Source organism: Trachinotus anak, unplaced genomic scaffold (assembly GCF_046630095.1).
Source record: "Trachinotus anak isolate AG129_WGS33_773 ecotype Australia unplaced genomic scaffold, CSIRO_AGI_Tana_v1 ptg000025l, whole genome shotgun sequence".
Taxonomy (NCBI): Eukaryota; Metazoa; Chordata; class Actinopteri; order Carangiformes; family Carangidae; genus Trachinotus; species Trachinotus anak.
This window is the reverse complement of record NW_027273876.1, coordinates 8,560,313-8,583,217: the sequence shown is the minus strand read 5'-3', so window position 1 is coordinate 8,583,217 and position 22,905 is coordinate 8,560,313. Positions and strand designations below refer to the sequence as shown.

The 22,905-nt window shown below is 39.8% G+C and overlaps 2 protein-coding genes across 2 annotated transcripts; one reads left to right on the top strand and one right to left on the bottom strand.

Moving 5' to 3' along the window:
- The first annotated feature begins 1,074 nt into the window (after positions 1 to 1,074).
- LOC139608380 (zinc finger CCHC domain-containing protein 24-like) lies at positions 1,075 to 16,157 on the top strand. The gene is made up of 4 exons (XM_071462055.1): positions 1,075 to 1,483; positions 2,959 to 3,159; positions 13,686 to 13,850; positions 14,989 to 16,157. The coding sequence occupies exons 1-4, from the start codon at positions 1,271 to 1,273 to the stop codon at positions 15,100 to 15,102; spliced, it is 693 nt and encodes a 230-aa protein (XP_071318156.1). The 5' UTR covers positions 1,075 to 1,270; the 3' UTR covers positions 15,103 to 16,157.
- Positions 16,158 to 16,838: 681 nt separating this feature from the next.
- On the bottom strand, positions 16,839 to 20,984 carry ppifb (peptidylprolyl isomerase Fb). Its single transcript, XM_071462056.1, has 6 exons — positions 20,716 to 20,984; positions 20,501 to 20,531; positions 19,317 to 19,405; positions 19,133 to 19,229; positions 18,273 to 18,348; positions 16,839 to 17,301 (listed from the first exon to the last, which is right to left on the bottom strand). The coding sequence occupies exons 1-6, from the start codon at positions 20,866 to 20,868 to the stop codon at positions 17,166 to 17,168; spliced, it is 582 nt and encodes a 193-aa protein (XP_071318157.1). The 5' UTR covers positions 20,869 to 20,984; the 3' UTR covers positions 16,839 to 17,165.
- Between the last annotated feature and the right edge of the window lie 1,921 nt (positions 20,985 to 22,905).

Below are 22,905 nucleotides of genomic sequence, written 5' to 3'. Positions count from 1 at the left end.
ACTCAGTCTTAACTAAATACATGAATAGGCTTCTGGACAACTGTGAATTTCCCTATAGGGATAAATAAAGTATTATTTGTGAAAATGTATTCTGTTTCATGTCTTTATATACATTAAGTCATGGGGATGTAACTACAATTTTAACATGTCAACAATTGAATACATTTTTTTAAAAATTACTTGTACAGTGTAAAATTCAAGATTTCTGTTCTATTCCAAAGTCCACTATTTTTTTTATTGTTGACCCTTGAACCTACTACTGAGTCTACAGCTACAGTCATCACCAGGCCCCAGTTCAAATGTGTTACCATGATCCTACAATCCGAGGATTACTGCATCAGTGAAATACTACACTCAGTATCAACATGAACCACTAGATGGCAGCACTTTACCTGTGGACAAATTGTATAATGTGGGCCAAATGTAATCTGGGCCTTGTAGTCAAATCAGTTTACCTGACTGTCAGTGAAGGCATCCATCATAACAACTGGGTGGTTTCTTTCCAGTCTGTGCACCATAAAACTTTGATTTTATTGTATTGCTGCGTTTAGTTTAATGTTTAATCTAAAGAGGGGAACTTCTCCCCTCACCTCTCCACAAACTGTATCTACATTATTTCCTTAAAAAACAAAACAAAACTAGCAATATACATTCATAGTTGTAACAACAGACTTATAACAACCACAAAAGACTGAACTGCAACATAACATGCAACATGGTTCTTTTTTCAAGAATCAACAACAACAAGGACAACAAATATAATAGGGAATTAAAACAATTAAGTGATATCTTAAAACAAAATAACTAATTCAAATATGAGCCTAAATCATATGATATGATAATTTAATAACGGGCCAATAGATAATTTTCACTTTTTTCTCCTCCATTGCAACCCCTGTAGTTTTAGTTGACAATGTTCAACAGCCAGGGTCCCCCTGAGACGCAGCCTACGGGCCACATTAAGTAGTTCAACATGTGAGGGAAAAGGTGAGCAGAGAGATGCAAGCTCATGTTGGACCTCCTCCTCTTCGCTGTGACGCAAGCCTGAGTCCTGGCCGCGGCGCCGCTTCCAGCCCCGGACTGCCATTCAGGCGTTTGCGCTTCGTGCTTCCCCTGCACCCCCGCTCCGAGACTGCTGTCCCGTTACTGGGGTTCCTCCAGGGGGTTCCTCCTTAGAAGACAGGGATCACACCCATCCAAGACGGAACAGGGGGATGACTGAGAGAAGTTGGTTGATCCAGAAAATCCGGCGCCGTCCTCCACCAACAATATGATGTCCGCTATAGAGGCTGGTGCCCCTGTGTACCAACCTGCGCAGCTGCTCAACTGGGTCTATATGTCTCTGCAAGACACCCAGAGCAGCGCTTTTGATGCGTTCAAAGCCGAGTCGGACACTTCTTTTCAAGACATGAACAACTCCAAGCGCAGCGCAGCTGATCTGAGCTCCAACTATCTCAACAACTTCTTCCATCTGAGGAGTGAGGTAGAATTTATGTGATGTTACCCTGTCCTTTAGTAAAGACAAACACTTTGTGTGGAAGCGTACAACATTCCTGCTTTGTTGAAACTTGCATTGATTTCTCTCTCTTTTTTTGCTGCATATCAAAAATCTCTCTCCTTGGGTGTCCATGAATATCAGACCCACACTCCAGGTTATTTTTGTAGCTCATACAGTAAACCTCACCTGCATGCCTTCATTGGGTCGCACTGTGGTGAGTGGGTAGATTATGAATATGTGTTTTGTGCCCTGGTATAGTGCCTGAGTGTGTTCAGACTGTTCTGGTGTCAGTGAGCAGCTGGTGGAGGAATGGCAGGTTGAGAAAGACCTCTCACAGGGTTTTAAAAATGTGAGGGTTCACCCTGGCTGGCCTCTGCTTGGTAGGAGATATATGAAGCCTTCACTCAGTGGGGCTTGGTGTTGCTTAATTTAATACTGACCTGTTCAAGAAAAGTAGGACAATGGAAATAGAGCATTAAAAGGCTGTTTTTGTTTAGATAATGGCACCGAAATTCTCCAGAATAACTTAGAAAAACACTTTTTCACTTTAAAAACTTTCAACAATTCAAATAATATATTGTGACCGCACATATGCCACAGATATGCAGTGGTTTGATGTCTCATTCAGAACATTAACCACTGCAATGTACAAGTGCATCCGATCACAATTCAGTTTCTGTGATGCCTCCAGAGTAAACAGCCAGTGTCTGCAGGCTGTTCTTCATGTTTGCCCCGCGGTGCCATAGCACCCATCTCCTCCAGAGACACAATGATGCTGATTGTGTTGTGCCAATAGGGCCAGTTGTGAGAATGCATGACAAAGGCATTTTGTTCTGATGAGGAAATGGACACTATTGGTGCACAGAGTAAATGCAGTTAAGGCAGCACATCTGCAGAAATGAAATAATGTCGGCCACTGTCAGCGAGAGAAACAGGGTGATGGACTGACCTGCCGGCTGAAATGCTCTTTCATCCTGTAGTCACAACAATGTTCTTCTGTGTCTTTCTGAAATGAGAGATGCTTTTGTGTAGTGCCAAAGAGATGAGCCAATTCATTGATAAATAGATCAATGGGAAATTAATCCACAATTCCGATCATCTTTGACATCATTTATCAAAGAAAAACACCATGTTTGCTACTTCCATGTCAGGATATGCTGCTTCATATCATTGTAAAATAAATTATCTCTGGGTTTTAGACTTTTGGTTGAACAAAACAATCCATTTGTGGACATCACTTTGGTCTTCAGGAGATGGTGATGGCCATGTTTCATTATTTTAGACTACTTTAACAATTTCAGGATTCATCAACAGCTCAATGGAAAAGAATGACTGAAAATAATTGTTGGCCACAGCCAGGCTTTAGCCTATTAAGGTATCTACTATATATTTTGAACTTTACATCCAGACGATTCCACTACCAGTGATTTATCCTCTTGGTCTATGTTTTTCTTTGACAGGCCTTGAACAACAATTTCTACAAAAGCTCCTCACCCTATGGGTCCCTGAACAACATCGTGGACGGCCTGAGCTCTTTGGCGGACCATTTCTCAGACCTCTCCTTGTCCCCTGAGACACGCAAACCCAGCAAAAGACCGCCACCCAACTACCTGTGCCACCTTTGCTTCAACAAAGGACACTACATCAAAGACTGCCCTCAGGTGAGACAGTCACAGACACTATACCTCAGTACAAATACATACCTCAGTACTCAAATACATGAGCATGTTTTTGAAGAACATAAGTGCTGTCTGAAAAAAAGAGAAATTCATAAAGTGAATACGGTGACATATTTGATCTGATTAGATCGAAATCTCAGATCAAATCCACATACTTCATTACAGTTGTACACATATATCCACTGCTTTTTAATTCAATGGCACTAAAACTGTAAATTCCAAGTTAGAATATTATGTTTGTATTCTCCTCTCAGCGTGAAATAGATTCCTCAGCACATATTTGAGTTAGATGTACCACTGCAGGTTGGTAATGAGCAGCAGATGCCAGATTGGATCTCGGAGCTGGCCTTAATGAAAGATGATAGGTTTCTCTGTGGAACTAGGCACGACCTCTACTCCAAACACGAAAGAAGTATTACCACTGCTTTATGTGCAGCTGCAGTTCCCCATTGATCATGTTCAGAGGGAAATGCCTGACATTTGTTAGGTGTAATGGAAATAATCAAATAACTAATGGACAGGGTGTGTCCAAGAAAGCAAAAAGTAAAAATTCAAATATGTCTTTTACTGGTCAATCCAGTAAAAATATACAAAGAAGCCTATAAAGTGTAATGACCTCCTTTTGTCGGGCAAACAGAGGACTGAGTGATTGCTGTTCTTCTACAAGTTCTAGTTTTTTGCCAATTTGTGTCAGAGGTTTTCATGAACATGTCAGAAAAGCCACTTTGTGCAAAGTTTGTAAGAGTGTTAAACACGAGGGGAACGTCTAAAACATAAGTAGCAGTTGGTGCGAGCTAATTGGCTACAAAATTATTGAATTTTTTTGGCTTGTGTTGAATTTCTGCTGAGCTGAGCTCAAAGCCGTAGTTAAACAATTTGAGAGATAAACTTAATTGCTTTCTTGGTGAAAGTTTGATTGGAAGATTGATCCTACTTCCTGTATGGTAAATCTGTAGCTGGAACCAGCAGCTGGTTAGCTTAAGTTAGCATAAAAACTGGAAACAGTGGGAAACAGCCAGTCTGATTTTTGTCGGTTTTACACTTTGACTGAACAAATGAGATATAACATGTCAATAGGGAAGCTGTTTAGAAGAGCTAGTAGGGAATTTTGTTATCTCTGGGTAAAGGCGGGCTACCTGTTTCAGCCTGTGTTCAGCTTTATGCTAAATTAAGATAACCAGCTGCTGGCTTTAGCTAGCCTATATTTTCACAGAGTGGTATCAATTTTCTCATCAAACTCACGACAAGAGAGCAAATAACTATGTTTCTCCAAGATATTTCTGCTCTGGAAGCTCATCACCTCCATCCAACATAGAGGAGATTGTTGCAGCTGAGCAGTGAACAGAAGTGGTGAAGCAATGTGAGGAATGCAGAGAAAATCATTTGCAGTGAGCTTATAGCTCTTCACTTTTTCACATCTGTGCACACCTGGCAATCACTGCAAGAGGCGGGTGTGACTGTCAGTTCATCAGCCTTGGAAATATACCCCCCAATCCAAACAAAAGAAACTTCCACCACTAAATGGACACTAATTCCTTTAGGGTGAGTCTCTTGGCCAGGGGGGAAACATCCTTGAAACACCAGTTTTTGCACAGCATGTTTCTTTCAAATGAAGACTAGAGAGGCATAAATCAAAGCAAAGCAAAATCACCTTTTAAAAAGCTGATCAGTTTGTTGTGGAGAAGCTGTATGGACAGGAATCAAAGAATGTCACGGTTCAGTAAGATGAGAGAAGAAGAAGCACACAGGAAGTGGGTGTGTGGGGCCTTTAACAGCCTCTCTCTGGGTGCAGTGGGGCCCATGTCAACTCCCAAAGTCTGCTTCTTTGATAAAGGAACTCATGGCACCTCAGTGGAAGCCTTAAGTGATGAAAAGTGATGAAAAGGGGAAACTGTCAGTCCATGCATTTGGGTTACGGTCCTGCTTAAAGGTATAAGATACACTATCCATGCTGTGCTCAGCATGTCACTGGTAAACATCCTGTTGACAGCATAGTGGAGAGTTGGGTTACTTGATCCACCGGGAGGTTAAGACGTCAAAGGATTACTTTGAGATATTTATGATTCTTCTTTGCAGCCACGCCCCTCAAAATGTTAAAAAATCTGGAAGCCATTTCAGCTGCCTGGCTCTCTGCTGCTCTCGCTTTGCTTTAGAAAGATGACGTCAGATTTTATCATGTGTTGCTAATATTTCAGACCCGAAGCAATGATTACGGAGCTGTCGTCATGACAAAAGGCCTCTTGAGCTGTAGCTGAGCTGAATGTTATGAATCTTCTGAAGCTGCAGCTAATGAACAAACTGCTTTTTGTTCTTGTTGGCTGGAATCTGAGGCATTTTTAGCTCTTGACATCTGAAATACACACTTTTGGTTATTCGTGTGTAACATTAGCGTGTTAAGATGAAAATACTCAGTCCTCTGTATTTTGATTTAAAAAAAATACTTATAATAGTAAAATTTTTTATAATAGTCTTGTTTAACACCTTTCATCCCTTTCACCCAGGGTCACCACGTTGTAATGACCCCCTGCCAATTAAGAAGCTGAACCCGGTTACTGTAAAGAGAATACACAAGTGACAGTGTGCTGACAGTAAATGGGTGTATGGTGGGAAGGGCCTGGGCTAAATAAGGAGAGCATTGTTTCTTCAGAGGGGCTGTGGAACCAGAGGTCAGGAAGTCAGGCGGTATTGTTCGCTCAGCTCTGCTTGGCTGCAGTCAACTGCGTCTCTCTCCGTCCGTCTGCCTGTACGTGTGAAGAAGCGGCTCTCGGACACTCATTTAAAGGGCCAGTGAGGAGCTGCCCAGAGATGTCTGTGGAAACACTGGCACAGGAAATGGGTGTATGTCTTTACAGTTACAGTTTAATCAGATTTGAATGGAGGGGGAAAAAAAAAATCCGCTTTGATAATTACTCTGTGGAACTTTTGATCGCTGCAAGGCTTTCTGGGGGAATTTCTTTATTTAGTCTTTAAAGCCTGAAACAGAGAAATTTCAGTCTTAAGTTGCTGAAGTTTAAACCAGCATTTCATCCCATGATTCAAGGTCCTCAAGTGTTAATTAATGAACTTTAAAGGCGCTGGTAGGCAGATTTTGTTACGTTAGGCCAGAGCCAGGCCAGCTGTTTTAAGTCTTTGTGCTAAGCTAAGCTAACCAGCTGCTGGCAGTAGCTTCATTTTTGCCTTACAAACATGAAAGTGATATTAATCTTCTCATTCTAATCTTGGCAAGAAAGTGATTAAGTGTGTTTAAACGTGGGGAGGGCTAATGGTTTAACAGGAGGGACTCAAACGCACCAGCGTGCACACACATGTGCGTGCGTTCCCAGACAGGTTACCAAAACAGAGAGCAGAGAAACAAAGATTACAACACACAGAAAGGGGGTGTGACTTCGCTCTGCATTCAGGATGCCATTATTCCACTATATCTTTAACATAAAATAACTCCACAGGATTAAGTGTAGATAACAATCTAACACTGAAGTATGTATTTCAAATCCAGAATAGATTAAATTCTTGTAGTTTTAGTTCTGTAAAGCAGTAGCTCAACATATTGGGGAAATACAACAACTTCATGTCTTCATGTCTGTTGTATTCTTTTAAGACAATGTGACCGTGTATGTATCACCGTTAAGAAAAATATATTACTGGGCAATTGACTGAATGAATAACATGCAAACAAAAATACTGTGTAGGTGTTAGCCAGGGTGGAACTGTTTCTTTGTCATGGCACATGATCAGCGCTGACTGAACTCTAACCAATTTTTTATACAATGCCAGTATCAGCCATGAGCAAACAGTGAAATTCTATTTTTCGATCAATGCCACAAAATATTACTCATTGAAGATTGCTTCTGATCAATGTTTTTACTGTTTGATCTCATAGTTTAGAGGATGTTTTGGGCTGATATCTCAGTTCAAATACTGATAACTGTATCAGTGTTGTTTTAGGACTAGACACTGTACTTCTATCCAGGTGGCGCAATATAGTTCACAGCCGAATGTGTAACTGGTGAATCTCATGCAGCACTGATTGGGGTTGCTTTGGTCCTTTTGTTTTCGCTGCTGATAAATGTCTTATCTGTCCTCGGTTTGCTGTCTGTTGCTTTTGGCTGCATCATGTGCCAGGGAGGACAAGCAAGATAGAGGAGACGGTGGAATGTGGGGTAGAAAGACTCCCTCTGATGAGCAGTGGCTGTCATCTGCTCAAAGCTAATGAACGTATAGGAAAAGAATTCTGCAGAGTTCAGTCTTTGTGTGGTGTTGTGGCTTGTTTTCGAGAGTTGATCAAAGATGATGTGAGAAGGTAAGGGGAACATGCTATGACTGTTTGCATGTCTATGCTTTTAAATATGGCTTCTATGGCTTTAACATTCTCATCTGAGTGGCCATTTACTGTCTGTTTTGGAGCTTTTTTTTATCATATTACATGGTCTTCTTCAGGAGTTTATCTATGTTTTGTGTTTACTGTGTCATTCCCTAATGCGGTTATTGGGTATGAAAGTTATTTTACTTTTTAATGAAATTAAATATCCATCTATATATTCAGGATTTTAACAACACCAAATTATGTGATTTTGGGGGCCTTTGCCATATTTTGTGATTATACAAAGTAGACTACATTTTGAGAGAATTATACTGGATTTTAGGATTTATGGGTGTGACAACAAATTCAACACAATATTTTATTAGCAAATTTTATATACAAAACAGTTATATAAAATCTTGGGTGTGATTTTCAGGGAGCTATACCAAATTCTGGAATATAGGCCATTGTACCAAATTTTGGATTTAAGGTTGTATCCTAGAAAGATGTTGATCTACCAGGCAGTTTATGTTAATCAAGTATTGCATCCTTAATGGATTCCTTTTCACCCTTACTGCTGCATTACTGGTTAAGGGTAGGGTTAAGGTTAGGTTCAGGTTAAGGTGAGGGGAAACAAACATTGACAAGGAAACAGACTTCACTCCCCTGGGAGTCTTCCCCTGAGTCTTCGAATCTAAAGCTAATCCTTCTGCCATTCTCCATCCATCCACCAGATGCCCTCAGTCTTCACTGGTCCCAGGCACCTGAGTCCCACACTCACCTGCTCATCTGTTCCTCATACCCCACTCACCACCTCCTGCCGTATTGTCTACATTGTTTGTTGTCTTTTAACGGTCTTGCCATCCTGCCAGTAACCTCTTCTCGTTTTTGTCCTATTTCCCCTTTGAGTCGCCTGTACCTGTGTTTCGACTGATTGCCTGCTTTATGAGCTACTTACCAGCTCTGCCATCTTGACTTTGTCGACTGATCTCTTGTAAGCTTTACCACTTTCACTTTTCATTTACAGTCACTTAACTGCACCTGCCTGTCCGAGCAGATGCATTTGGGTCCTTATTCTGTGCTTCATAACTGAACCGGGCGTGAAGGGTGTACAGGTAGATGGCACATTCATTAATAGATTCTGTGGATTGCTGTTATGGCTACTGTAAGTCAACGAGATAGATGTTTGACTGCCACTGCAAAATTTGACTGCAAAATAGTTGGTTCTTGTGTTTTCCTCATTACACCGGGACAGTATGATTAGATTATTCCAACAGTGCAAAAGTATAACTCCACCAATTACTGGACATGACAATGAGATTAAACGCAGCATTGGCTTGTTAGTGACCTCCTGGGAACCCCGAGAATCTCTTTGACAGAACGACCTGTCATGCCAAAGTTTACTCCCCACGCTGGAGTCAGAAGAAGATTTTCGCTTTCTTGAATCTCGCTCAGCTGTGTTTTGAAATGAAGTTGGGAGTTTTTTTCTGTTGCGTCTCTTGTTTGCCTGCCAGCCTGCCTGCCCCTGTCATTCACTCGTTGGGAAACATAAAGCCAGTTTACAGCTGTATATGTCATCAACTTGACCACAGCCAGGGCTGGAAGTCAGTCAGACTCAGTGTATTGGTGGCTAATACTCCTCTGAAAGCAGCACTGTGTGTGAAAAAGAGAAGCATAATGTCTGTGAATCTGTTGGTTTAATGGCTCTGCGTGCTCTCAACAATAGGCTTGATGGGAGACTGATGATCTAGACAGCCATGTAGTAAACTAGAAAACCAATCATCTGCTCTTTGGCTTCCAATTGTTTGTATCTAATCACATTTATTTCGGAGGGAGGGGATGTTAATCCATTCAGTATTTCAGATGAGCAAGCTTTGCAGAAAAGCTGTGTGGAAGTATTACAGCTTCATGCTGTTAAAGGACTCATTTGATATCTGGATGTTTCTATAAGTGGAGCGTTTGGAACTGATAAATTCTGGAAAAGAGGAAGCACCATTGTGTAAAAGAGGACATAAGTTTGCTTCCATTGGCCAGGGAGAGTCTCATATGTTGTTTCCTTGAATCATTGTGGTAAAGCTGGTGGTGAAGCTTCATGTGCATTTAACATTTACATTTATGGAATACCTAACTCAGCACATATGACACAGTGAGTGCAGCTGTCCAATAGCAAATCAATGGCATGTCAGAGTAGTTAAAGTCCCAGCCTCCTATACGGTCACTATGGCTGACCTGCCATTGTAATCAATAAAACAGTGTGTCTTTCTCAGTAATATTTCAGACACTGGCGCAGAAGTCAATAAGTCAAATATTTAAAAAGAGGAATTATTTATATGTATTAGCACCAAGGTGTCAGAGAAAGAAATGACAGGAATTTTATGAATATTTTCAATTACACTATTTACTTCATCAAAATTGCTAGATTTCCTGAATATGTTCAGTTATACTTGCTCTTTGCTTCATTACAAATGTGAACAGATTTGAGAAATGTACTAACGTATTCTAATTAATTTCTGCATTACATTTGAATTCTATCATCAGGACATTCATTTCAAACATAAAATAACAGTAATATCTGCCACATTACGACAAATACAGCCTTATTTTAGTCTTTTAATTTTTAAAGTATCCACACCATTGTCTTCTGTGTACACTTTTAAATTCAGCAGATTTTGAATAATATTTGGATGTAGGACAATAACTATTATTTTCCAGGGTGACATCCTCATATGGTTTACTTCAAAACCAAAAGATATTCATTTGACAATGATATAAAACAGACAAACGTCGTAAACTCTAACATTTGAGTAGGTGGAAGCAACAAATGTTTGGCATGTTTGCATGATACTACTGTCACCAGTTAAACTAATCATTTCACCTCTCTTTGGCTGCAGTAATAATAGTCTTCCATAAATAAATCTAGCTATTTCGATACTCTCTTTTTAAGGACAATGGAAAGTCACCCTTTTGTTGTTTTAAGCGCTGCTGGAGATAATTGATTTCACGAGATAATGAAACATATCTCTTAAGTTGATGCAGGAGGCTTTCAAAACTTTGGAGACCCATTGCAGCGGATTTGAGTCCAGGCATTAATGTGTTGTTTTGTTTTGGTAACAGCTGGGCTTCTCCCTGATGCTGTGGGGGTCTGATACAAATTAAACCCAGCGAGAGAGAGAGAGAGAGCGTGGTGGGTTTGTTAGTGTGGAGTAATTGACCACATGGTATCCAATAGGCTTAGTGTTGCTGTGTTCTCCAGGATGAATGTCTCATGGGGGTATGGAAGTGGGGGAGAGAGTGAATGAAGGAGACGGGGGCGTAGGGGTGGGGGGGGATTTGGAGTAGTCCATTGTTTATCCTGATGGATTCCAGATGATGGCAGAAGGAGGCAGCCAACCTCCTGGGCCTCTCTCACCAGGCTACAAGGATCTGGGCCAAGCTTATCTGCTGCAGCCTTAAAATCTGGCTTTACATTGCCCAATGCACTCTGGGGCTAATTTAAGTTACACAATTTAAATGATAGCCTTTGGCTGGGGTGTGTTGTAATTCACATAATATATGAATAAAAACTATTTATCTTAAAAAAAAAAACATTTCTCACACATGGCTTCAGGCTGCAGATCTTTGATCAAAGATAATGAATCTGTCTTGGGAGAAAATGGGATGTTTGCCTCAATTTGAATGTTTTACTGTGTGGTAAAGAAAATGGAGCCAAAAATGGAAATGTCAAAATACAACCTTTGACCGAGTCCAAAACATCATGCCTTCATGTTTTAGCCCTGCTATTGGCATGGCTCTAGGTATGGAATGGTTTGTCTGTCAGTTGGTTCACCACTTAGATCCAGATTGAAATATCTCAATAATTACTGTATGTATTGATGTGAAAATTTAGGAGGGACATCCATGGTCCTGGGAGGATGCATTCTAATAAATACTAATTACTTTTAATGATACGATGAGGTTCAAATTTGGTGCATCAAGTGAGATGTCTGGACAACTATTGCATAGATTGAAATTAAAAAATCAAATCAGATATTCATGTACCCTTCACAATGATTTGTAATAGCTGTGGTAACTTTTAATAGAGCACCATCATCAGGTCAAAAATTTTATTTTGTCCAATACTGTGACCAAATATCTACAAAAGTCCTCTCTTCCCCATCAGGCTGAGCTGTTCTATGGGCTAAGTGCGTATTAGTTTAGTGTTTAGTTTAGCATGCTGGCGCTCTAAACTAAGATAGTGAACATGGCAAACTTTATACCTGCCACACATCAGCATATTAGCATTATCTCCATGAGCATGTCATCATTGTTGTAAAAATCATAAAAGTGGTGTTTATCCGTTAAGATAATCGTGTTGGACAAAATGTGTTAATATCATAAACTTTTGTTCGTCACACAGCATAGTCGTAGGCTTGTTGTCAAGGGAACCAGGGTGATGCCAGGTTTGCCAACAAAAATACGTCATCCCTGCAGCACTCTATTATTGTAGAGCTAATATTGTTTATTAGCTTTTCAGTGGAAAAATGTCATAATGATACAATCATATATATGTATATACTGTATGTATAGTGGAATACATTCATTGTGTTGATCATCATTTTGATTGCTTTACATGTCATTTTGCATACATTTTATGTATATCAGAAAAATATTAATAATATTGTGATATTGATCTCGGCCATACTGCCCATCCCTACTTTATGATTTTAGACAGATTCAAATGAAATTTATTTAAAAGGTTAGGGTTAGATTAAACCTCAACTGGGTTGATTAACCCAGGCACATCTTCACAGCAGCCATTAAAAAACATTCTTTCTTGCTGTGCCATCCATACAAGTGGCTCAATGACAGATTTGTACATTGTTTTGCCTTCACTCAAACTTTCCTGCTTGCCATAAGAGTGTCCATTTACTGTCAGGTCAAAGGTGTGATCGTCATCTGTCGGTTGTCAGTGTCACATCTTTGTTGGCACTGGTGGAAACGCTGGAGTGCACCATGCCCTTTGCTGCCCTGTGGGCTCCGGACTTTAGGTAGAGTTTGTTTTGCTTGCTCTGCAGAGTGAAAGCTGTTTCCTCCCTCAGGAAGATGATGCTCTGTCTGCTCTCCCTGTAGGCGCTTGAGAAAGAGGGCTGCCATCAAAAGTGACCTCCCACAGTGCCTCATGGTGGCTAAATGATGCAAACACAGGCCTCAAAATACTTCACAGTGGCCTTAACAGTTCGAGACTTTCAACATGTTTTTTTTAAACAGATGTAGTCCTGGAAGTGAATATAATGATCTGTTAGAAGTTTTGAACCTGACATATGTTCCTGCTGTGAAATCAAAACAAGATCTGATGTGAACTCATCTGGTGGTGCGGGCTCCGTCTTAATTTTGCCTTGCCCTACTTTTTAGCTGAGGTGCTTTTAATTTAAACCAGTCTGGTCGAGATGATTTCTTTGTGATGGGTTTTGGATTTTGTCATGTTATACAAGTGCAGAGTTCATCTGGGTTTTATTTCCTCCCTCCTAAGATCTTTGTGTCCTGATTGGTGGGCTGGGGCCAGCTGGGAGGGATGACTGAGAGCCTAAGGTATTTGTCCTATAGTAGGGAGGCCTCCCCCATTGGTCCCCCCACAGGCTGGGGCCTCCTTTATGGTCCCTTGGGAACACAGCTGGAGGGAAGGAGTTCGTTTTTAATGGGAAAGCGGAGACTCCTTCTTTTCTGTCATAAATTACACTGAAAATTTACAAAATATTCCATCTTTCATGGAATAAACTATTAAAGCATTCAATCCTTTCTACTTGTTTCTTTGGGGAAAGAGTCTGCTTAATCTCTACACCATCTTTCTACACCTATAGTTTGGATAAGATAAAGCAAAATATTTGTTTTCTAACTCATATCAACAGTTACCATAAATAATCATTTCATTCCTGCGACAAAACTACTCCACAAACTCGACTCTCTCGACCACCAACAAGGCTGCTATCGCTTCCCGTTGTAATCATGCAGAGCTTTGAATTGGCTGCCGTCCAAAGAAACCTCATAGGTCAGTCAGTCTCCAGTTAAAGGTGATGAGAGGCAAAAGCCAGATTGTTTGCAAAGCTGCTGAGGTTCACACATTGAGAAATGTGTCATTTTAAAGCATTTAAGTAATGAAGTGAGCTAAAAGTGGGTTTTAACACGATGTCGACAATGTAAAAATTGTTTTCTGCTATGAATTTCTGTTCAGGCTCGACCCAAAGGTGAAGGCCTGACCCCGTATCAGGGAAAGAAGAGGTGTTTCGGTGAATATAAATGCCCTAAATGCAAGCGGAAGTGGATGAGCGGGAACTCCTGGGCCAACATGGGACAAGAATGTATCAAGTGCCACATCAATGTTTACCCCCATAAGCAGGTAACAGTACATTCGAATGACAGACAGAGGGCATCAGTGAAAAAGGATGGCAACTTGGAGCCCCTCAGCTAGGAGGGGGCCCCCAGATCTAGTCCTAGCAAAGGGCGAATTTACTGCTGACAACATGGCATTAACCCAGTGTATACTGCATAACTTCATTCTGTTACAGTATATTTCCTTGTAGTTTGACCCTTAAGGCCAAGAGCTGCCGTATGTTTTCTCTGTGGCCCAAACTAACATGTTTAACTGTGGAAATCAAATCCTGTGTGCCTGTGATGAAGGTGTTCTTAAAATACCTGAACTTGAATTTAAATATATCCTGACCTTTTAGTTTATCACTACTTTATGTAGCTCTTGGTATGACAGGTAGACTGAAACATTCACCCCAAAAGGTTCATTCTAAATGTCTTATAGTCACCAGTTACTTTAAACTCTATCTGTCCCATTTGTCCGTTTGTTCGTTATTTACATAGCAGGATACTTTAAAACCATGTCTGCATTTCAGTAAAGCAAATAGTGGTACTACATGTCAATTTATCTTAACTTTTATATTAACTTTGGCTGTACCTGCTTATTTTGATGTGGATCTGGATCCATTTGCAGATTTAAAAAATGGGTAAACTATACTACACATTCAAATCATGAGTGTTTTCTGGCTTCTGTCTGTTGCATCATCTGTGACTAAGGCCATTGCCAGGAATCCAAAAATATTGAAAGAATATTGACTCCAAATTTTCAGAAATGTTTTCTTTATTTTAATTTCATTATGAATTTGAATGTTCAGTTACATCTTCTGTAAATGTTAGTCTGCTACATGATGGCCTTAACACTGTTTTTAAGAATTCTCTGTACTGCCTGGAACATAATTCTGGTGGAAAAACACAAAATTAATTTTATTGAAACTTTATTTCATTTACTAAATTTTTTTTTTTTTGTCAGAAACAGCCAAATTTTACTGGATTGAAAAAAAGAAGAAACAACAGCCTTTAATAAAAATCACATATAATTTTTGTGTAATTGTGGAATGTAAACTACACTAGAAGAAATAATACAGAGAACATAAACTAATCAATGGCACAGCTTTCTTTGGTGCTGTGCACTGATTCTTGTTTTTTTTTTTTTTTTTTTTTTGTTCCAGCGCCCTCTGGAGAAGCCAGACGGGTTGGATGTGTCGGACCAGAGCAAGGAGCATCCACAACACCTGTGTGAAAAATGCAAAGTCCTCGGCTACTACTGCCGCCGTGTGCAATAACACACTCTGCTTGACTTCCTTCATTTTACCAAAAAGGGACCGTTATATTTTAATGACTAAAAATACATGGTAATAAACTTTACTGTGCTGTAATGCATCTAACAGTTTATTCTCATGAAATATTCTCTGTGACGCTGTGACTCAAAGTGTAAGAGGCTCATTGTGGAGGAAATTTTTTTTTTTTTACAAATATCTCTCAAGAGACGGAGACCAATATATTGCATTTGCTGGGTGCTTGTGAGTTACTCAGTTATCATTATGTGAATAGTCATTTGAAGTCTTAACTATGGACCAAGAATCTTACCAACTGTGAATTAAGAAACTTTAGCTCTGTGTCTGTCTTCACTCGTGTTGGAACAAAATTTGCGAGTGAAGTTTCCAGATGAAGATTCTCTTTTACATGTTTGTATATTCCAGAAATAACTTAAAGGATGTTTTCTGTATAAAATATGCAACAAATCTTTACTAAGAAGGATATGCAGTATTAATGTGTATCTGCATTATTGTCTGTTTTATCAGTACTGGAGGGTACATAATGTTTGAATATATTTTTAAGCCATTACTGTATTGTTGATTAGTACACTTTGTGAAGGAATATATTAGCCAACTAACATCTATACTTTATATACTATATGTGCCTACAAGTACTTGTGAAAATACCTTTTTAGGTCGTTTGTTATTGCCAACTTATAGACCAATGCAATATGGTAGAAACATTTTTTTGTGACAAATAGAATTAACCACCACCAAAGTGCTTTTTATGGGTTATAGGTCGTGATGTCTCACATGTAACATGAGACAAAAAACAAAAATCTGAATGCTCCAAAGATCATGTAGGATGACTGGGAGGTAGCATGTGCATGTGGCTTTAGAGGGTTTCTGTATTTCAGTGAAATTGTGATGATAAATAATGATATGGAAAAGAAATACCCAATGTTTTTTAACTGTGTAAGATGTGTGACACGCCATTTAATGTGCCTTCTTTTGAGTAACCCATGAGATGGATCTCTTGCTCTCTTAAAATGTTTTGTATTAAAATGCATTTAAGCGTGTTACACACCGTGTTCCTGTTCTTTCTACTCTTCTGCAAAATTGGTTTTCGTCTCTTATAACAATATAAGCACACAAGATCATAGTCTTTAATGCATCCATGTCGCAGTATGGATTAGAGAGCTGTGACTGATAATATCACCCTGTTTCTTCAACAGAAACTAATCCAGATGGTTTCATCTTCCCGAAACAGAAATAACAAAAACAAGATTTTTTTTTTCAACATCTGGAAAAATTTTGGTATCAGATTTAGCTTCATCACCTTCTTCGGTTCAGTACCACCACTGACAGAACTTTAAGTACACTCTGATACAAATTGGCCTGGCCCCAAAAAGAAACATTTCCCTGTGCAGAACAATTAGATCTGACATTGCAGACCTTAATTCTTCTGGACAGACCTCAGTAGAATAAATACGTTGTACGATAAGATCATTAGTCAACTGAAGCTGATGAGAAAAGCAGAAAGAGGGCAGGAAAAATGACAAAACACTGAACTCTTTCCACAGCTGGTGATAAAAAAAAAAACAAAAAAAAAACCCATTCGCCTTTACCCAATAAATGGGCACACCTTGACTCAAACAGCTTTGTTTCAGCCAGTTGTTGAAGTGCACAACTTTTCCTGTGGGGACTTTTGTAATATTAAACTCATGAGGTGGAAAAACAGATGGTGAGAACAAACTCCCATATTTAGAAAAAGATTACTTTTATTTATTGCAAATAAATGCCTTTTCCAAACCAGTTTAATGAATGTTAATGAATTAATGGCTCTCTTTCAAGTACAGCAGACCCCTGCAGTCTATAATACTTCACATTTTACAGCATGACACAGTTAAGTGCGTTAGTTCTTGCAGAAAGTACCAAAACCAGAGCCTGATTTTGACATTATCTATTGCCAGCAAAGAGAGGTAGCACTCTGTGCCACGACTGAAGACAGAGCCTCTTTCACTAGGACACGCACATTGAAATTACAGCAGGAGATGAGACTAGGACCGTGTCCACTGCTCATACGGAGTCTACTTGAGCTCTCCGCAGTCTGTGACAGTGATCCTCTTGGAGGTTCGCCCAGACCGTGAGCCGAAAGACTCCACTTTCTTGACCACGTCCAGTCCCTCCTTCACGCTGCCAAAGACAACATGCTTGCCATCCAGCCTGAATGAAGAAAGACAACGTTTATTATCACTGCCCCAGACAGTGAGACGATCTCCAATGCACCCAACTGGGTTTGACTTGTACCTTTTTGTTGGGTGATTCTACAATTACTGTGCTATTTTAGGCCTTTTATGAAGCTTCACATTTCTGTACTCTAATGCCAAATCATAAGAATTCCCCGCTTCCATCAAGAATTTTATTCTCAGGAGGGTGGGGGAAAATCCCTTCTCTGAAACATTTTAACAATAACTGGACTCAACTAAACCAATATTAAAAACAATCTAAAATAACAAAAGCATTCCAAAAGTAGCAGATTTTTAAGGCTGAGTGGTAAAGCAACTGCATAAGATCTCTTTTACTATATTACTTATGATTTTCATTATAAGAATTTGAGTGTAAGTGTGAGTAGCCTCTGACACGCCACAGTTACGTGCTGATACAAGGACTGTACAACCTCTGGCAGTGGATTTCTGTTTGGATCCCTAACCCTAACCAAACTCACATTTTTAATGTTAGCACTATCTGAGCTCTACACTGACACCACCGCTGGTTACTTTGCCTAAACATGCCTACATCTAAAATCACAGGAATTCCCCCTGCTTATCATCCTTCAAAATTCGTAGTTATGTGGATCTGTTTGTGATGTTTTTTGTTTTTGCATAATTATAAGGTAATTTCCTATTTAAAATGTAAAAACAACGATGTTTGCTATGACCTTTACTTTGAAAAGGCACAAACACATTCAGAATGCACCTTTTGGAGGGTTAAACCATTGTAATGTGACCAAAAAGTTGTTTGGTCAAACTGACGCTGTGTGTTACAATATTGTATATTTCATATTGTGTGTTAATGTGTCTGTTTTTTTTTCTCAATTCAAAGGCAAGTCAGTAACAGACATTCATTAAATTCAAGAAATGCATCAGAATAACAACATTACAAACCTCTATATTGTTATGTTTGTCAGTACGTACCATTCTGTTTTAGCAGTGCAGATGAAGAACTGGGATCCATTGGTGTTGGGTCCAGCATTGGCCATGGACAAGATACCTACAATGCAACAAGTTCAGCTTGATCAAAATAACAAAACATAAATGATGAACATGTTTTCACCTGAAAGAATCGAGTTATTTTGTCATGTATCAAATCACAAAGTTACAAATCTATCCAACAGATCAATCTGATGCAAGGACCAATTTTCTATATTTAAAAATAGCACACTGAAATATTGTGGCCAATTTAAGGAAATGTCTGTCATCATTGTAACCACACAAAGTTCCTTATTGCTGTTATATGAGCACCATTTGCACAATGCCGCCACCTGGTGGTAAAAGTACATGAGAGGAGCCGTGTCACAATGAGTACTAAGGTGGAGCAAACCCACTTCCATTTATAAACCAGCAATAAGAATAAAACAATGAGGAACAGATGTATAAAAAAAACACAACTTTTAAGTAATTCTTAATATATTTTTGCACTGCCATATGCCCACATTATGCATTCCTCCCTTGTCTGCCTTGTTTTTATTTTTGGCTCAGTGGTCACCAGCCTGGTTTCCAGCACTTCACTGTGAAGAGGAGCAACTAACAGCTATTCATGCAACATGAAATAATGAAATAATCATGTCACTGTTTGATTGTAAATAATTCCCTTGAAATTCCAAAACCTTCTAGAACAAATGATCAAATTCCCACACCATCCACATCTGGAATACAACTCTGGAAATTTTGTCTTTGCTAAAAAATCCATGAGCACTGAAAACCCTGGAACAAACAAACCCTTCTTCGTCTTCATCATCAGTGTACGCAGGAACAGTGGGATGGAAGATAATTACCAGGTCCAGTATGCTTCAGTTTGAAGTTCTCATCAGGAAACTTCCATCCATAGATCGACTTCCCGCCAGTTCCATTGTGGTTTGTGAAATCGCCACCCTGAAAACACAAAGCACGTCACTGTAATTACGCTGCAAACGCACATTGGACAATTAAAGGTCACAAGAGAGAAGGCGAGAAGCCTACCTGGCACATGAACTGAGGGATCACTCTGTGGAAAGTTGATCCCTTGTAACCAAAACCATGTTCGCCTGTGCACAGGGCCCTGAAGTTTTCTGTCAAAGAGAGTCTGGGTCAGATTCTTTAACCCTCCTGTTATGTTCCAGGTCAAATTGACCCGTCTTAAAGTTTTAAGATCTAGGAAAAATAGTTAAAAGTATTTTTTCAGTATGAAACTTCTTCTGCTTGCCTTAATTAGTGTAATCAACATATATGAAAATGGTTCGTCTCACATATTTGCAACCACCCCCTGCATGTTTATATCAACATTTAAATGTTATGTCTCAATGTTATGTAAAACTATTGTGTTTCATATGTTGGTCTTTCAAAAGCAATAAAGTGGTGAAACATTTTAAAAAAAAAAGTTTGAACATGCATTTTTTTTTTAATGAAAAACGAGTGAATTATCCTAATTGAACCATTACCTGTTAGAGGTAAGGAGCACCATTGCACTAAATATTGATAGAATAGTTAGTAATGGAGTTAGTAATGAAATATTCACAGTGCTTGTTAGGATTTTTGTGGTTTCGGACATCTTTTGGATAATTAAACATGCACTGGGTCAAATTGACCCGGGAACACCATTGCTGTTCCTGACAAATGAACATAGCAGGAGGGTTAATCCATTCCACACAGGTCCGTGAACACTGTGATCTTCGGGATGGGTCCCCAGCAGAAAAAGTGGACACTTCAATTTACAGCTGCCACCTTCTACATAGATCGAAATGTTATTCATATTTAGTAGAATCCATTCTTCCCTCTGTCAGAGTTTCCTGTACTTCCACCTCCATGCGTACAGCTGGCAAAGGGCAGGTTACTAAGGACTGACTTGCCCAAACTTTTGTACATACCAATTTCTTTCTGTCTTTCCTGTCTAATCCAATGAAATAAAACATAATAGTGCTTATTTGAACGTCAGCTGCGGGGTGAATTTCACTGGTCGAACCCCTGCATGCAGCTGTGTAAGCATAAAGACTCAGCTTGGCCCAGGACAGCCCTGCTTCAGTCACCATTGTTCAGTCATACTGTTGCATGTTTCTTAATGAATGAAGATTCAGGCTCTTTATTAGCTGTGGTTATTAGAAAGGGGCTCCAGTTTGTTTCTGTTCAGTGGTGTTTGATATGAAGGCTTTAGAATAATCGTTGCTCACCTGCGGTTTTTGGCACAACCTCGGCGTTGAGCTGCAAAACAAAATGAAATCGCCCGGGGGTCATAATGCGAACAGGTTGTTCCCTGGAAAACTGAGACTCAAAGACTGTCTGTGGAGGCCGCTGACATGACACTCGGAAAGTTGTAGGCGTGTAGCAGCTAAAAGCAAACTTTACCACACTGAGAGTAAAAACCTTGTAGATTTAATCCACTCACCTCAAATGTTACTCTGCCGAGCGGCTCGTTGTCTGCGGCAATGTCGAAGTAGACCGTCGGGTTGCTGTTCGCGGCTGCGGGGCCGCTGCTGCACAGACGGGCCGCGGTGACCGCCAGGGAGCAGAGCCTCAGCCTGTTCGATAAAAGCAGCATCTTTCCAGTCTAACGCAGGCCGGCTGCTCTGTGCGGGTCAGCAAGGACACAGAAGTCACGCTTACATGTGTGGGAAACGAGGAAGTGTTTACTTGCGCAACCGGAAACGCAGCCTCAAATCTCGCGAGATTACACCCAGCTTTTCTACCAGTGAGGCGGTTTCAAAGTAAAAGCGCAACGTAGAAATAAAGTGGGAGTGATTTCCTATATCACCTTTTATCATCATTTGTGCGTCAACTTTGAATTTTTATACGCAAATATATTTGCGAACCTCATCATATTTTGAGACAGCATGAATCCATGGACCCAAATTGCCTTGTGCCAACAGTCCAGGCTGGTGCTGGTGGTGTAATGTTGTGGGGGAATGATTTCTTGGCACACTTCTGGCCCCTTAATACCAATCAATTGTTTGAATGCCACAGCCTATCTGAGAATTTTTACTGACCATGTGCTTCCCTTTATGACCCCAACTTACCATCTTCTAATGGCTACTTCCAGCATGATAATTTACCCTGTGACGAAGTAAAAATCCTATCAAACTACTTTCATGATCATGACAGTGAGTTCAGAGTACTTCAGTGACCTCCCCAGTCTCAGGTCTGAGTCCAGTAGAACACCTCCATGATCTGGTAGAGCAGGTGATTGGCAGCATGAATGTGCAACTCATAAATCTGGTGTTCAGCTAAAATATTGTGGGAGAGTTTGACATTGAACGTTACTCCTTTCGCATTGATGGTGTTGAGGAAGTTTGCTCAAACTGACAGCATATGCATGGGAGTGAAAAATGTCGTTTGAGCGGTATTGTTTTCGTGGATCGGTGATGCTGGTATCACTATGACTCCTGAGGCCTGTTAAAGTCTGCAAAGTCTGAAAAGCACAAAACATGGTATCATTCAAACAGCTTCTGTTTCATCTATTTCTGTTGCTCTCTAAGTCTACATGAGTCATCTATTTTCTCACTCATCTTTTTATTTTCTAATTTCCTCCATGACAGATTGCATAACAACTGCTCAATTTAATTCCTAAGAGCAGGTTTACAAACCTCATCTCCCTTATTCTGTTGTGTTAATTAATGTGGGCTCATATCTCTTCCACATAAGGTCAAGCTGACCTTAAGCTATGTTAATCAAAATATGGATGAAAATTTGATGCCCAGAATTTGCACCTTCTGCTTGGATAAACAGCCCCTGGGAGTGAGGCAGGACTGATCGCCAGACTTTGATGCAAGCGCACAAAAGAAAAGACCACAGTGACATACAGGTATCATCTGAATACATATTTATTAGATAAATATTAGGTTGTCACATCATCTAACTACATACAGTTCTGCAAGACTAAAAATCACAATTAGTTCCTTTTTCTGACCAGTTTAGAATATGAAATGATTGTACATACAATGTACAAACATAGAGACAATGGCCACATTGCATGAATCACCTTAGATTGTATCATTTTCCAACTGTTCATGATATCAAAAATTGTACAAACTATGGATTTGGTTACAATCTTCAGAACCCGTCCCTCCCACCGCCTTTCTCCTACCCCACCAAGCGATTTTCTTTGTAACCTTGTTTTTTTTTTTTTCCTTTTTTGAAGCTTTAGCACCTCAAGAGTATGCAGGTGACAGACTAGAACACTTAGGCTAAATAGTACATGTAAAACATAGCTGTCCCAGTTCCCCTAACAAAAGAGGTGAAAGTATATTACAGAGGGGGAACAAAATGCTGAGATACCCACAGACACTAACTAACAAGTTTCATTTTCCATATTCAGCCACTTCCAGTAGAGGGGTTGCAAGCTTTTTATTATTCTGAAGAAACAATGCACATTCCCAGGGAAAATGAATACATTTCTGTTCACATGTCTCTATAGTCATTTACATATATACAGGCATTCTTGGGACGTTTGACCTAGCCTTGCCCTCAACATCCTTTCCAGGCCAGAGTGATGATCGTGCCCTTCCTCTCTGTATTTTTTAGTTTTCATTTTCCTTTTTTTTTAATTTAATTTAATTTTTTTAAAACAACTTCCCCCAGA